The sequence below is a fragment of the Manacus candei genome, unplaced genomic scaffold (assembly GCF_025592945.1).
Source record: "Manacus candei isolate 608988 ecotype Guabito, Panama unplaced genomic scaffold, ASM2559294v1 h1tg000026l, whole genome shotgun sequence".
Lineage (NCBI taxonomy): Eukaryota > Metazoa > Chordata > Aves > Passeriformes > Pipridae > Manacus > Manacus candei.
Window position 1 is genome coordinate 3,720,505 of NW_026138074.1, and position 13,965 is coordinate 3,734,469.

A 13,965-nucleotide genomic window follows, 5' to 3' on the forward strand; every position below is an offset into this window, starting at 1 on the left:
ATTTCCACAGTAGCTCTCTCCCTCTCTCTACTTTCAGGAGATGAGGGATGCCTTTTCATCTGGGGGTCTGCTCAGCTCTTGATGGGAAGAAGGGTGGGTGGGGGTGCAGAGCTCATAATGAATCAGGCCTGGCTGTCCTCCTCTCTGCAAACCACCTGAGCAGGCATAATTCACACAGAGTCACTTCTGTCTTTAGGAGGGAAGGCTCAGCTTTTCATTTTGGCCCCCCAGCACCCCAGCAAACACTAGTCAGTTTTGGAATGCTTAAGATCTTACTAGCTTAGGGTACAGGAGAGGCTCAGCTGTTCTTACAAAAAGCCTTAGACAAGCAGAGTGGTCATCCCAGTGTTCCTTTCTCACAGTAAGTTTCTGGTCACTAGGGGAATGAAACCTGGAGAACTGGGTTGGATCAGCTTTATGGCATAACAGAATGAAAAGCACACATCCAACACATGTAAAATATCACCTACATAGTGAAAACACAGGGAAGACAAGGAACTTTAAAAGACAGTCACAGTCCCTGTAAGCACAAGTACAGAGAGAAAAAACACTCCAGAAGTCTCTTCCTGCTATGTCCAATCAATGCCATGCACTTACACCACAGCAGGTCCCCCTCACCATCAGTAGAGGAAGAGACCAGCTTTTTGATTTGTCATTCACTCCATTTTTCTTTTTGCTACTTAAATGGCATGAATATGTAATGTTAAAGAGCTACTGTCTATGTTCTCTGCTTCAGTCTTCCCATAGGACAAGGCGACTGATACTGCAGCACTACGTCAGAATAAACTCAGATAAAAAAACAGCATCTGACATCTGATAGAAGTTGTTATTTTAATCAAAAGCAATACTGAACCTTTATTTTCCTTGGGGGTGGCAGCCTCTCAGGCTGTGTGGCAGCCAAGCCATTCTTGCCATCAAGAAGATGTAGTAAGAGATACCACTTTCTGTTTCTTATCCAGGAAAAGCTTTTGGGTAGCATCTCAGCATTACTGTGGGTTTGCTGTTCACATCTTGCCAATACCTCCCACATATCCAAGGATGGATTTCCTCACGCCCCCTCTCCATAGAGCCTCTGCGAGACTTCAGCTTTGTCAACAGTTGCTGCTGACAGTCCCAATGAAGCAGTATGGTCAGCTGTAGATGACAAAGTTAGGTTTCTGAAAGGCTCTTCTTTAAATATCACTGAATTGTCTGTTACCCTCTTTTGATTAAGATACTCACTGGGGATGTCTGCTTTGGCTCCTCTCAGACACTGAGCAGCTATGAATATGAAAGCTAGATGTGAAGTAGTGTCTTACCTCAGAAGCTATTTACCATAGCAAAGAGTGTAGTGGCTCTTGACTGAAGTAAGGTGCAAGTTGCGAGTTGCAAACAGAGTAACATGGGAAGTATTCTTTGGTTAAACAGTTGGATTGCTGTCCATCCAGCTGAGATACTTTTATCAGGGACTGCACAAAGCCATTATACACCCAACAAAATGTTTTTTACTCACCCTGGCCAGGGAGATGTTTGGATTGACAGACCCAATCGACAATATTCCTTTCGATGGGTTTCAGTGCGTCAAGGCTTTCCACTGTGAACATTCCCCTTGCATCATCAGCTATTAAAAGCAGCTCAAAGGGAATTTATAATCCCTATGCCAACTTCAAAGACATGGATCTCATTGCTACTCAAAGCCATTGCTGCATCCTCTACCCTGTCAGCAGAGCAGTCACTGAAGAAGGCTCTGGACAAGCCTCAGGCCTTTGCCATAAACCACAGCAGACTGCAATTGCTTTATTCTGTTGATCGTTCCTTTATCGTGGTGCCACTGTAGAACTCATTAAAAGGAAATTCTTTGTGGGGCTCTGGGCTGTGCTGGACTTCTCCAACAACTAGTCTGTCCCTAGAAATAACAAAGTTGTCCACAACTTCCATCACGAAGGTCTTTGTGACAGAAAAGTTTTTTATATGCTTTCTGATCCTTTCATCAGGAATACAAGATCTCCCACAAGACTGCTGCAAACTTAGAGTAAAAGCAGTGGCAAAAAGGTGACCAACTAACACAGCATCTAACCCCTAACTTTTCCTTTTCATTGAGATAAAACTAGTGGAGGTACCCACATTGAACTCTGCAAAATCAGGAAAAAAGGTAAAAATTTAAAATTGTAACTATGTTACCTTTTAAACATTCATTATTATTTTGAACACCATTTTTTTGTTCTGATTTTAGTTTTTATTTCTCACCTCTTTTTATATCCCTCCCCCTTTCACCATTCAACAATAACAGTCCTTAAAGAAACAGGGAAAATACATGTTCTGCAAATTTTGCTGTTCAGCAAATGTATTGAACAGGAAAATATGACTTCCCTTCATTTTTGTAACTCCTAGAATGTTCAATTTATGAACTAGGATTTCAGAGGAATTAAAAGTTACCAAAACCATAGCTTAATCAAGAAAAAATACCCTGTTCAACTGTTCAATTACATCCATTTTCTAAAAATGACTCCACCAGCTCTGAGATGAATTGTTCTAAAAAAAACAAGGAGGAATTTTTCTTTTTTCCTTTCCCCTGCATCACTCTAAAAGAAACATGTTGAATGAGGAGCCAAATATACACCACAGAATCTGTGAATATGACCCTGATTTTCTTTACAATACATTAAGGCTCAGCTTCAGAGAGAACTGAGCACAAGCTTACCTTCCTATTTTACCAGTTAAACCTCTCTGAATTCAGTGCAGACATTGAACTGTGATAAAAAGGGAGGTCAGCCTGAACTGCAACCTAACTCAAAATTAGCCCTATTGTTTTCAGTCATGTTACATGACAAGAACACTGATGTAAATGACAGCAAAACCAGCACCAAAGCAGAAGCTTCCCCAAAGTCTTGTGGTGAGATCTGGAAGGTCATCAAAACTACCAGCACTACACAGATACCTACCAAAAGGTTTGCTGGCTCTTTGCTGAAGATTAGCTGTATCCTGCACACCAGTTCCAACAACATAGAGGGGAATGCCTCTGATGTTCCTCAGTTTCCTGACAGGCAATTCAACTTCACAACTGGATTCTCCACCACTGATTAGAATCACTAGCTGTGTAACAAAGCCCTTAGCCTTGCTTTCTGTAGGTTGAGTGAAATACACCGGTTTAAAAAAACCAGAGCTTTCCCTACATAAGTTTTTCCACTCCTTTACAGTAAATTATCAATCTGCTCCAAAACATCACTTTTCATATATTGATTCAGCAAGAGTTCTTGTTAAGTCTCATTCCTGTATTGTCCCAGTCCAACTTGGTCTTGCACCAAGGCCAACATCAAAACTTAAAACCAAGGTGAAGAGGAGGAGTTCACCTTGTTAAAGTTTTCCTGATCAATAGTCATTGAGGTATCCACTAAAGAGAAAACATCTAGTTAGGTTTTCCTGCTAACTGCCCAAGAAAAGGTAGATAGAAGAATTAATTACTATAGCTCCTTCTCTGGCTTTGTTCAGGAGCAAGGAAGAACTGCGTGTACATTTTATTATTCATGAAATAAATTGCAACTGTGTTGCCTGTTTCTGCCTTTCCCCTCCTCACCTCACCTTCTCCCCTACCACCATTATTTTGAATATTTTAATGGTAGACAGGCACTCAAATTTTACCAGTTACGACTTGATATTATTGAAAGCTAGTTAGCAATATATGGAAGATGCAAGAAGTTAAAACCCGTATTTTGGCAACACACTGCAATTTCATGTACTTAGTGTGTGGATAGAGAAAAATAAACCTGGAAAGACAACAGCTCTTTCAGGCCATACCATGGGCAACCTGGGTGGCTGGTCCAGTTATCTCCTCTAACACAGTACAAAGCATCTGCAGATTTACTGTGAGACAGTCCTTGCAGAGAAGCAGTATCTTCCACTTCATAGGCATGCTTATTAGCTGGTTCATTAGCTATTTCTAGAAGCCCAGACAAAGCAGATCCTTTCGGACCTGTGGTGTACATGATGCCAGCATCTTTGAATGCTGTGGCTGGGTTTTGAATATTTTCAGCCTCTTTTTTTGTAATCACCAGATAAATTTGAGGAACCCCTTCATCCTTTTGGCTATCAACACTTGCTACAAAGTGATTCTCTAGCATAAAATAGAGAGTCTGCCCAGTTTTGGTGTCTCCTTCTTTGTAACATAATTTCTGTATCTTCTATAAGGAATCATTCTTGTTACAGAAAATGTTCAACAAGAATTCAGTGTATGTCACATCACTGTACTGAATTATACCAACATAGATTTTGTCTTGCCCAATATCAAAGCCATTGACCATTGTGTAAAAGGTATCTTGAATGATCTTGAAGTTCTTTATCCCTGCAGTCCAGAATTCATCCACCAGGAAGATGTTGACCGTCACAGAAGCTATTTTACAGACTGAAGAAGTATGTTGTAACTTTCCTCTTCTCCTAAAGGTTGTATAATCTAATAGAAGAGCAATTTTGAATCCTAATTGCTTTTCAGAATCCAAGATCTATTGGCCTTTTACAAAAAAACCTTTTCAACTAAATTCTCAGCAACCACTACTTCCTTATTTTCCTCTGTTTATCACACAGAGGGTCAGAAACCACGTCCTTCTGCAACACCATTCTCAGGAAAAGGAGAGATGCTGAAATCCACAACACAGTTTCCATTCACAGCCTGCTCAGAACTTGTCTGTAGTAAATGCATATTACACACTTCTTTATATGAAACACAACCATAAGAATGTGTTTGCCTGCTGTCAAGTGAGCAAAGGAAACCTTACTCATGCACTTTGAACTCCATTGTGCACACATACATTACTAATAAATATTTGTTTTCTGAGGGGCAAAAAATAAGGTCACATCAATTTGAAGAGTACTAACCACATTTTCTTGCAGTGAATATTAAATTCATGTGTTTCCACACCTTCCAGAAGCATATGACATTAGTACAGCATGGATGAAACACTTATTATTTCCTCAAACCAACAGTCATGCAAGAAAATGTCCTGCAACTGGACAGAACACTTTCTCAAATAGATCTTCCAGAAGACCCGACTACCAAAATGGAACTGCTAAATCCTGTGACTTATCTTGCTTTTAGCAGTCATACTGCCAAAGGCTTTTTGTTGCTTTGGAAAATATGAAATCTCAGCACTCACGAACAAAACCAGATTTTAATGAGCTGGTGCATTTAATTTTGCATTTTTTATGACAACTCTCCTATTATAGAAACTTACAAATATAAGTTTCATAAAAGCACAGCACATTATCCCTAGTTAGAATACATTTTCATCAATTCATCACATCTCTCTGACACTGGGCATAAATGTAAAAAACCAATTTTGTTATCAACTTGAAGAATCATTTCTTTAATGTATTACCAGTCTCCTGTGCATCTATAGAGCAGGTGGAAACACAGAGAAGAAGAAGAAGAGGTTTCCAGCCATCCATTTTGAAAACCTTCCTAGAAAAAAAAAAATCAAAACCAAAGACAGTGAGAAATACAGAGCATAATTTCCTCAAAAAAAGGTTTCTAATTGTGGAGGAATTGGGTAAGTGCATTTTATTGACAACATGGAGGCTTTCTAACTGTATGCAATTTAAAGTAGCGCTTTAAATTCATATTTTTTTCCCCTTAGCTTTTAACATGCAGGCTTTGAACACAAAGCTGTTAAGACTTTGACACTGATGTAGAGCATATAACCAAAATGAACTGTTTACTGCTCTGCTTTCACAAACATGCTTTGTTCTGATTCAAACAGCTATATTTACCATGATCTAAAATTCAACTAAAAGCAAGATATTCACAGTGTAAGATTAATGGTAGTTATGCCTCTAAGATTCCCTTCTAGCCTTGAAATTCCCTACCCACACATCAATTTAAAAGGAAAATTTGGTAATGGTATCTGTACACAATACACATAGGTAAGAACAAGCATTCATTTACAAATGAAAAAAATATGCCAGTTGGGCAGTAATAAAAACACTTGCCATATAAAACTGACAAAGCCCAATGCTGTGGGAAATGGGAATCAAAATCTCTCAGCTGGAAAGTACAAAATTAAGCCATGTTGCGTTTAAGTACAGTAAACAAATGAGAACAAACCAGTTATGGATAACTTCCAGTTCTAGGACACACATGAACTTAATGGCACTGTTAACAACTCATTGTCTTATACTGTAACTCAGATCTGCAAAGACAATTCAGTAGAAAGGCTACAGCTAGTCTAACATTACAGCATAGGGTTCAGTTCCAGGTTCTTACAGTAACAGTGTGTGTAATATTATCCTAGGTCTTGTAAATAACAGAAAGGAATGAATAGAAATCCTCTGCTTGAATCTATATTCTGCCCTCAGGCAAGAGCAAAAGTTCATTTCCAAGTATCACCATGCCAAGCTCCATTGTAGCTCTTGAAGTGTTCTTTGGAACCTTTTCCTGTCGGGAGAATAAAGCCACATTTCCTATATTTCAAGACATTTATCAGATATGGGCAATCTTTACTATTATTAGGACTGCAGTAACACAGAGATTCTAGGTCTAACTGAGGTCCCTATGCAACAAAAGAGGTTCCAAGCATTATGTGGTCCTTAACAAGAACAAAATGTTGGGGTTGGTGCATTGAAGAAACTTTCTCATGCCTCCGCGCATCACAGGTTTCTTTAATAAGCACCTCTAACATAAGGGAAACTGCAGTTTGTCATGCATGAAAACACAGCAGATAAAAACCTTTTGTAAGCATCTTATATGCCTCTTCCTGATTAAATTTTTCTGGGATTTAATTAATTTTTCTGTATATATTACTGAGAGTTAATGACTCTCTTAAGAGCTCTCCTTGATCACTTTGATAGAGATTTGATCCCCAGTTATCTATTTTCACTACTACGCCTCATTACATGGGCCTCTGTTTTAGACCTTATGCTAAAACTTTTTACTGAGGGACAATTAAATATTTTAATGGTATGCAAAAAAAAAAGCTTACTAACTTCCATTACCGTATTACACAATACCTATTTTGATAACACAGTTATTGTGCCACAGCAGCATTCACATCTTGAACTCTTTGGTTTTAATAAATTGCACACAGATCTACAGACCCAGCTAGATATGTACATATTCAAGGGCAGATAAGTAAAATGCTGTCAGTATTTACAAAGCCTCTAATTAGTGTTTCGCTCTAGAAATATTCATTTTGTGAAAATCTCAATGGTATCAATATGACCAAGCTTCCGTGTGGCTGCCCACAGTCAGTTAAGCAAAATGCAGCTGGAGTTTTAGCAAGGGGCTAGACTTCCCTCAATTATGTAAACATTGAAATTTCATACCAAAATCTAGATCTTACTATTACAGTATACAAAATAATCAGTGACTGTTCAGTTATGCAACTATTTCCATACTTCCTAACAGCTGTCAGTCTATTTTCCTCTTTTAGCTTCTTCCAGCCTCATGACTCAAGAACGTTCCCTGCTCCTTGGGTCATATACCCTACACTAACAAAATCTCTCTCACTCTTCCTAAACAGTGAGTGCAGATGGGAACATATTTCTTACTTGCCCTTTGTTTTATCCTTCATTAGCCCCAACTGAGATCAGGCAGCTTCTTTAAATACACAGGAACATTGCAACTTAAAAAGGCTGCACACTAATATTCCTATTTGTACCATTTATTTATTTTGCCTTATCTTCACATAGGAAATTCCAATCATGAATTACAAGCTGCATAAAAAACCAAGCTGCATAAACAGAAGTACTTTAGGCTTTCTATGTGCATTCTTCATTATTTGCTAATGTAAAGCGAAAGAAGTAATTTAATGGAAAATTTGTGTCATGCAGTTCATAGATATTATGGGCAAAAGCCTAAATAAACTAACTTAGAAACATGCACTGTTACACAGCATTCCCAATTCTGCATATTACACTAGTAATATCTTAATTCTAAAACTTATTTGAAGGTAAAACTGAATATACAAGGTTCTAGCATAAGGTACTTAAATATGCATACCTATAGTTGTTTATATAAATATATATAAGTATAATCTATGTAAGGTGCTAAGACGGCAATTCTCAAAAATCTAAGACATCTTTCCACTTGAATTTTATTTTAGGAGACAACAGTGTGAAAGTTATTGAAAGTCCTAAGAAAAACACACATATTTTAAAGTTCATTTTACCGCCAGCATTTTTCCTTATTTGTTCCCAGAGATCCAGCAATATGTATATAAATCTCAAAGGAAAAAAAAAGATCAACAGTATTCCTGAGTTCTTTAATTGCTTTACAGACATTACTTGCCACTATATTTTGTTTTTCTTTTTTAATCAACTACTGTACCAATTTTATCTTCAGCTGCTTCAATGTTTTAGGCAGGTAAAAAAAAGTAATTCTGTAGATTTTTGCTGCAAGAACAAAATGCACCATCAAATATCAATACACTTCTTAAGCACACTGTATAAAGAATGAAGATTTTGAAGCAACATCTCTTTTACACCTATAGTCTATAACCATGTTGCATACAGCATCTTCCTGCAACACCCTGATTTGGGGATATTTTCCCTCTTCCATTTGTATATACTAAGAAAAGGAATATAAACTTTCTTGTGACAATTTAAAATTCCATCTCTCCCAGCACAAATAAATGTGATCACATAGTTTTCTCCTACCTACTGAAGTACTCCAATTAGATTTCTTCAACTTTTACACGCTGATTTCATTCCTTCTGAAGTTTTTGAAATAAACCCGAGTCCTGAGTGCAGCAGACAGACAGATTCAGCTCACATGTCCCAGTTAGTTATCCCTTTCCTCCACCTTCCCCTTTTCTCTCACTAAAGCAAATTTAAAGCCTGGAATCCATCTGTGGAAGTTCCTGGTTTCACCAAACAGTAAACCGAGGGGAAACCCATCCCATCCTCCCACTCCACCACTCTCCTCATACATCCACATGCTCAGCTTTCACATTGAGACATCATAGTACCAGAGGAAAGACAAATGTTGCTGTAAAAATAATGCAAAATATTCTCTAGGTGTCAGCTCTTTATATGAAGGCAGAAATATTTTTGTCAGTTATCTCGTCTCTACAGGCACATTTTTTTTCCCTAGAAGTACATTATCTTTTTGCTAGCCCTGAAATGTCTCGGGAAGAAAGTTGCAGCTTTACTTATTGCAGGTTTCCTAGAGAAAAGAAGAGTTTCCTAACGATTCCAGGTACAATCACGTGGCCAGACACTGATTCAAGCAAGAAGACCCTGGGTGACTTACCTAACTTAGGAAGCCAGCCTGATCAACATGAAATGCAAGATGTTTCCAGGAGTGGTTTTGTTTAGCAGGTCAAGCAGACATAGCTGAAAAGGGTGTGGCCACAAGGGCAGAAACACCCCCCCACATACAGACAGAGGTACATACAAGCACACAACCAGCCCCTTAAGTGTCTGCACCCAGTTTTAGAAGGGAAAATTGACTGACACTAAAAGTCAGTTTATTTACTGTTGGAATGAGCCTGTCTGTGAGCAAGTGGGATGAATGTTTACGTGATGACTTACTTTTAAAGAGTGGAGAGACATAATGATTTTCCATTTCAGTATTTGGTGCACCTTTTATAAGCCTATTGTCTATTTTTCCATTTCTGAGTAAAGCTTAATAATTAGCATTTTATGATCCTGTAAGCCTTAAACATTCATTATCATTCATACTTCTACCTTCCTGATGGCTTAAACAGCACAAATTACAATGAGTACACATTAACAAAATTTTAAAAATGAACCCTGGTATCCTAGCAGCTTCAAACAGCTCTTAACCTACCATCTACCTAAGACCACATCTGGCTATTCTGAGAGCCTGACAAGCTTTCACTTCTTCACTTTGCACACTCTGTAAATAGCTGTTTATTAATCACACCCTAATTTAAATTGCTCTATTCAGTTGAAGCATTTGAAGTTAATTAAAGTTTGCCTTTAGGTGTATGAATTCAACAAGACTATACCATGCTGTGACAGAAATATGAACAGTACTGCACACAGGACTATGGCTTTAGGCTTTTCTCCTGGTTTAGTTTCCTCAAGAAAGAAGTCAGGCTGAATGTTACATTTCACCTTTCATCCCGGATGGGGGAAGGAATTTGAAAACCAAACCCTGTAAACAGAGCAGTGAAGCTGGAAAGTCTCTTAACCTTGTTAAATGAGTTCTTACCTAGCAATGACTCATTCTGACCCAGAGCGAGTTCACATTCAAACTCCTAAACACTTTGTGCTTTGACCCTAATAAAAGAAGAGCAGAAAGAGACCTCATATGACAATTTGGGACTATAAACAATAACATATGTATATATATTTCACAGCAAGGTGAGTTTGCCTCCTATGATGGGATTTCTTCGAAAGGAGTAAAGGAGATCAAAAGAGCTCCTTGGTATGGAAGAGTAGTTTTCCCACATCAGAAACTCATTATGGAGCTGGAGATGCATTTGTTATTGTTCTTCTCTCTCTTTCCTATCAATCCTGGCTTTAGACCTACTTCGCATAAGACATGTAGCATAATGTCAGCACCAAAGCAAAATCATGGCAGTACCATGGATCAAGTTTGTTTACTTACAGAAAAGAATATAAAAGTGATCAATAAAAAAGCATTAAAACAGGAAACAAAAACCATTCAATGGGTCTTGTAAAATGGGCCAGCTAAACCTGGAGGATGATACAAGCAATTTGTCACATCCTTGCCAGTTCCTCTGACTGTAAAGTAGACAAATGTGAACAGCATAAATGCTAAACTTTACCCACATGTGCTTCACTGACTCATTTAGTAAAGGATATTAAGTGAACTAAACACAAACATTCATTCATGAAAGCAGCTTCTGAAAGCCAAAAGAAAACCAGCAGATGTGACTCTCCTACTTCCAGGAATATTGAGTAGGAAAGCATCCCATACACAGGAGTAAGTACTCAAACCCAGTCTCATCTGGAACAGATTAGTTTTATAAAAAGTCTTTTTTTAGAATAAAAATAGTATTAAGTCGCCTCATGTTGAACTACCACAAAATGGACAATTCAAAATTAAGGGCAACAGTTAACACATAATGTTTCAGAAGCTTTAGAACCACCAGAAAATTATCTGCTAGCATCAGCTAGATGAACCTTTGAAATAGGACTCTAAGAATATGAGCTACTGGTGGTGACGAGATGCAGATTCTTGTTTTATAAAAGCTCTATGTTAGGAAAATGAAGTAAAACTTCTACCAACATACTTGCTAAAAAACCCTAATTATTCTCCCATTTCTAGTGCTGAAAATCATGCAATTTTACTGGAATCTATCACTTTTGATAGCAGGAAAATACAAAGCTAGAAAGAATCAAGACTTTTGCTTGTGAATATCTTCACAATGCTACAATATCACCCATATTTTGTTCATCATGTCAAATTAAATATCTTTGTAATATGAACAAAGCACAGAGATGTACACGTTTCTGAAGCATCCTAATATTATTATTAGGTGCCTATTTTATTTTTAATCATTTGGAATAAATTTTGTTTATCCAAAGGCTCTTTGCTTATTCACTGACACAAAGGAGATTTGTTTGACTGAATGATACTGTATTTGGATTTGAATGTGTGGAAGAATTATGTAAATGATTGTATGCAGGCAAATTAGAGCTGAGTAGCTTTGTGGCAATCATCTTTACAACTGCAGCTGTTGCAAAAGCAATGAAAATTAAACAGCATGTTTTATATATTGCCACATTGTGAGTAGAATCCATAATAAATGCCAGAAAGTAAGTGTGGAAAGCTGACACTTTCTCAGTGTCTGCATACTTATGCAGGTAACTTAGAAAATGTTTTCTGTGACACTTAACAGACACTACATATATCACGATGCAGTAGATATAATGTAAGTTAATGCATATGCAAGCATTTATTAATGATCCTCAGAAATGGTATCTCAATATAGCAGAGCTTGAAAAACAGTTTTGCAAGGAGCTAAGAAATTTTAAAATGTGGCTTTCTACTGAACCAAAATAAGAGCCAAAAATTACAATTTTACCTTGTAGGTAAATTAATTTTAATATAATTTCGCATCCCTCAAGTACTGCATTTTCTCAAAAATTAGTGTCCTCTGATTTTTTTTTTTAACACTTACAAAATGAGAGTTTGTCATACATGATTAGCCAATATTCCACAGGATTACCTTGGCATATGCAGGAATATCTCTTGAATCTCCAGAGTAATATTGAAGGTGTTGGGCTCTCTTCCTTCAAAGCTCTGTCCCTGATGTCCCAATCCAGCAAGAATTGTGCACAAAAACTCCTTCACTACTTTTTTTTTTTAAAATCTTCAAAGCACATTGAAATCCATTTCTTGTCCACAGAAAAACCTATGTTGAAAAAATATTTTGAGATAACATACAGATAATAATAGTGATGGAATTTGGCCTCTAACAACATCATCTACAAAAAGAATCCTCTGTTTTCTTAGGACCACACAAAACAAAACAACTATAGCATCACTGTTTTTTCCTTGAACGCTACTAACATTTCCTGACCAGTGTTTCCGCTCAAGACTTCCATATGCCTCTATTTATTTACTGACTGGAATTTTTACATGGGAAATTATGTTTTGGAAATTTTGCTTTGGAAAGTTGTAGGTTCGGTTTAGTTGTAAAAGGGCTTCTAAACAAGTGGTTTTACTTTGTCTGCTGTCAAGAAAACTTAAAAGAAGTGGAATCTTACACACTGTACTGTAGAAGTAGTGACATACAGATAATTTAACTTTGGTTCAGTCCCTTTTCAAAACATGTTAATTACTTCAAAACACTGTAAGCAGAGTTCTTGGTGCCCTCTGAAAGCTGAGAAATGGGTTGAAATACCACCCAGTGACTCTGTCCTCAACAGATAGTAAATATCCCTTTGATGAAAGGGAGACAGCAGCAACTATGCAACCAAATCTATATGGAGTCCTTCTAAGTAAGAACAATGCTTGTTCATGCTGCAGAAACGTTTGAGATGTCTCAAATTTAAGTGGGAAAGAAAATGCTGAAGCTCACTTGTGCACATCAGAGATAATGACTGAACACAAGATTCCAAAGGGAAGAGTGCACAAGCCTAAATCTTAAAAAGAAAAAAAAAATTAATTTAATAAAAATATATATAACCTTGTACTATATTAAAAATAACAGTCTTCCTAGGTACCTTCTCACTTACATGTTAAGTACACCAAGCTTGTGCTCCTCAGCTATATGTAGTACAGCTACACCTCGATACAACTTCTCTTTCAGATTTGCTCACTAATGGATCGGGGATGAAAAAGCACAACACCCTTCAAAATTGCTTCCGTGAGGGCTATGTTGTCCCTTGACACCTTTTTATAATGTATTCATCAAATTAAATTAAAGAAAAAAACAAAACAAAACAAAAATTTTAAACACATCATCTCACCGGTAGGATCTTTCTGTAAAGTAAAATGCTCTGCAATGCAATCAATCAAAGTTTTACTTACATGGAACTTTTTATGTATCACCATAGGCCTGACAGATACCAGGGCTTGTAAAAGAATACTGTCACAACAGCTTGATAACAAGGCTAAGTACAGGCTGCACTCCTTCAAAAAGCAGTGGTCCTACCATATGATACCCTACCCTATTTTCTACTTCTTGAACAAATTTGTATCTTAACCTGTTTGTGGTAAGAGTTTTGGAATTTATCAATAAACCTGTTTTCAATCACTAAGCAATGTTTTAAGGGATATGATTTTTCTACAGTGAATTATAAAGGTATTTGAACTGCATTAATACACATAACTAATGAATTTGTAATGTTATCTCCCAAAGAACTTTTTGATTTTGAAATTATGTCAAGGATCAGAACACACAGCATTTATTCAGTGAAGGAAGAAAGCTGGAAGAATCAAAGAATCATGAAATCACAGAATACTTTGCCTTGGAAGGGACCTTAAAGCTCATCTAGTTTCAACCCCCTCACCATGGACACCTTCCACTAGACCAGGTTGCTCAAAGCCCATTCAAT

The 13,965-nt window shown here is 37.3% G+C and overlaps 1 protein-coding gene across 1 annotated transcript in view; it reads right to left on the minus strand.

Annotated features, from left to right (window-relative positions):
- The window catches only part of COL6A6 (collagen type VI alpha 6 chain), a 46,752-nt gene extending 37,481 nt beyond the window's left edge, over positions 1-9,271 (minus strand). Inside the window, exons 1-2 of the mRNA XM_051789065.1 lie at positions 9,218-9,271; positions 5,349-5,431 (exon numbers count right to left, since the gene is read on the minus strand). Coding sequence (XP_051645025.1) covers positions 5,349-5,418 — 70 coding nt within the window. The 5' untranslated portion in view covers positions 5,419-5,431; positions 9,218-9,271. The remainder of the gene's footprint in view (positions 1-5,348; positions 5,432-9,217) is intronic.
- Between the last annotated feature and the right edge of the window lie 4,694 nt (positions 9,272-13,965).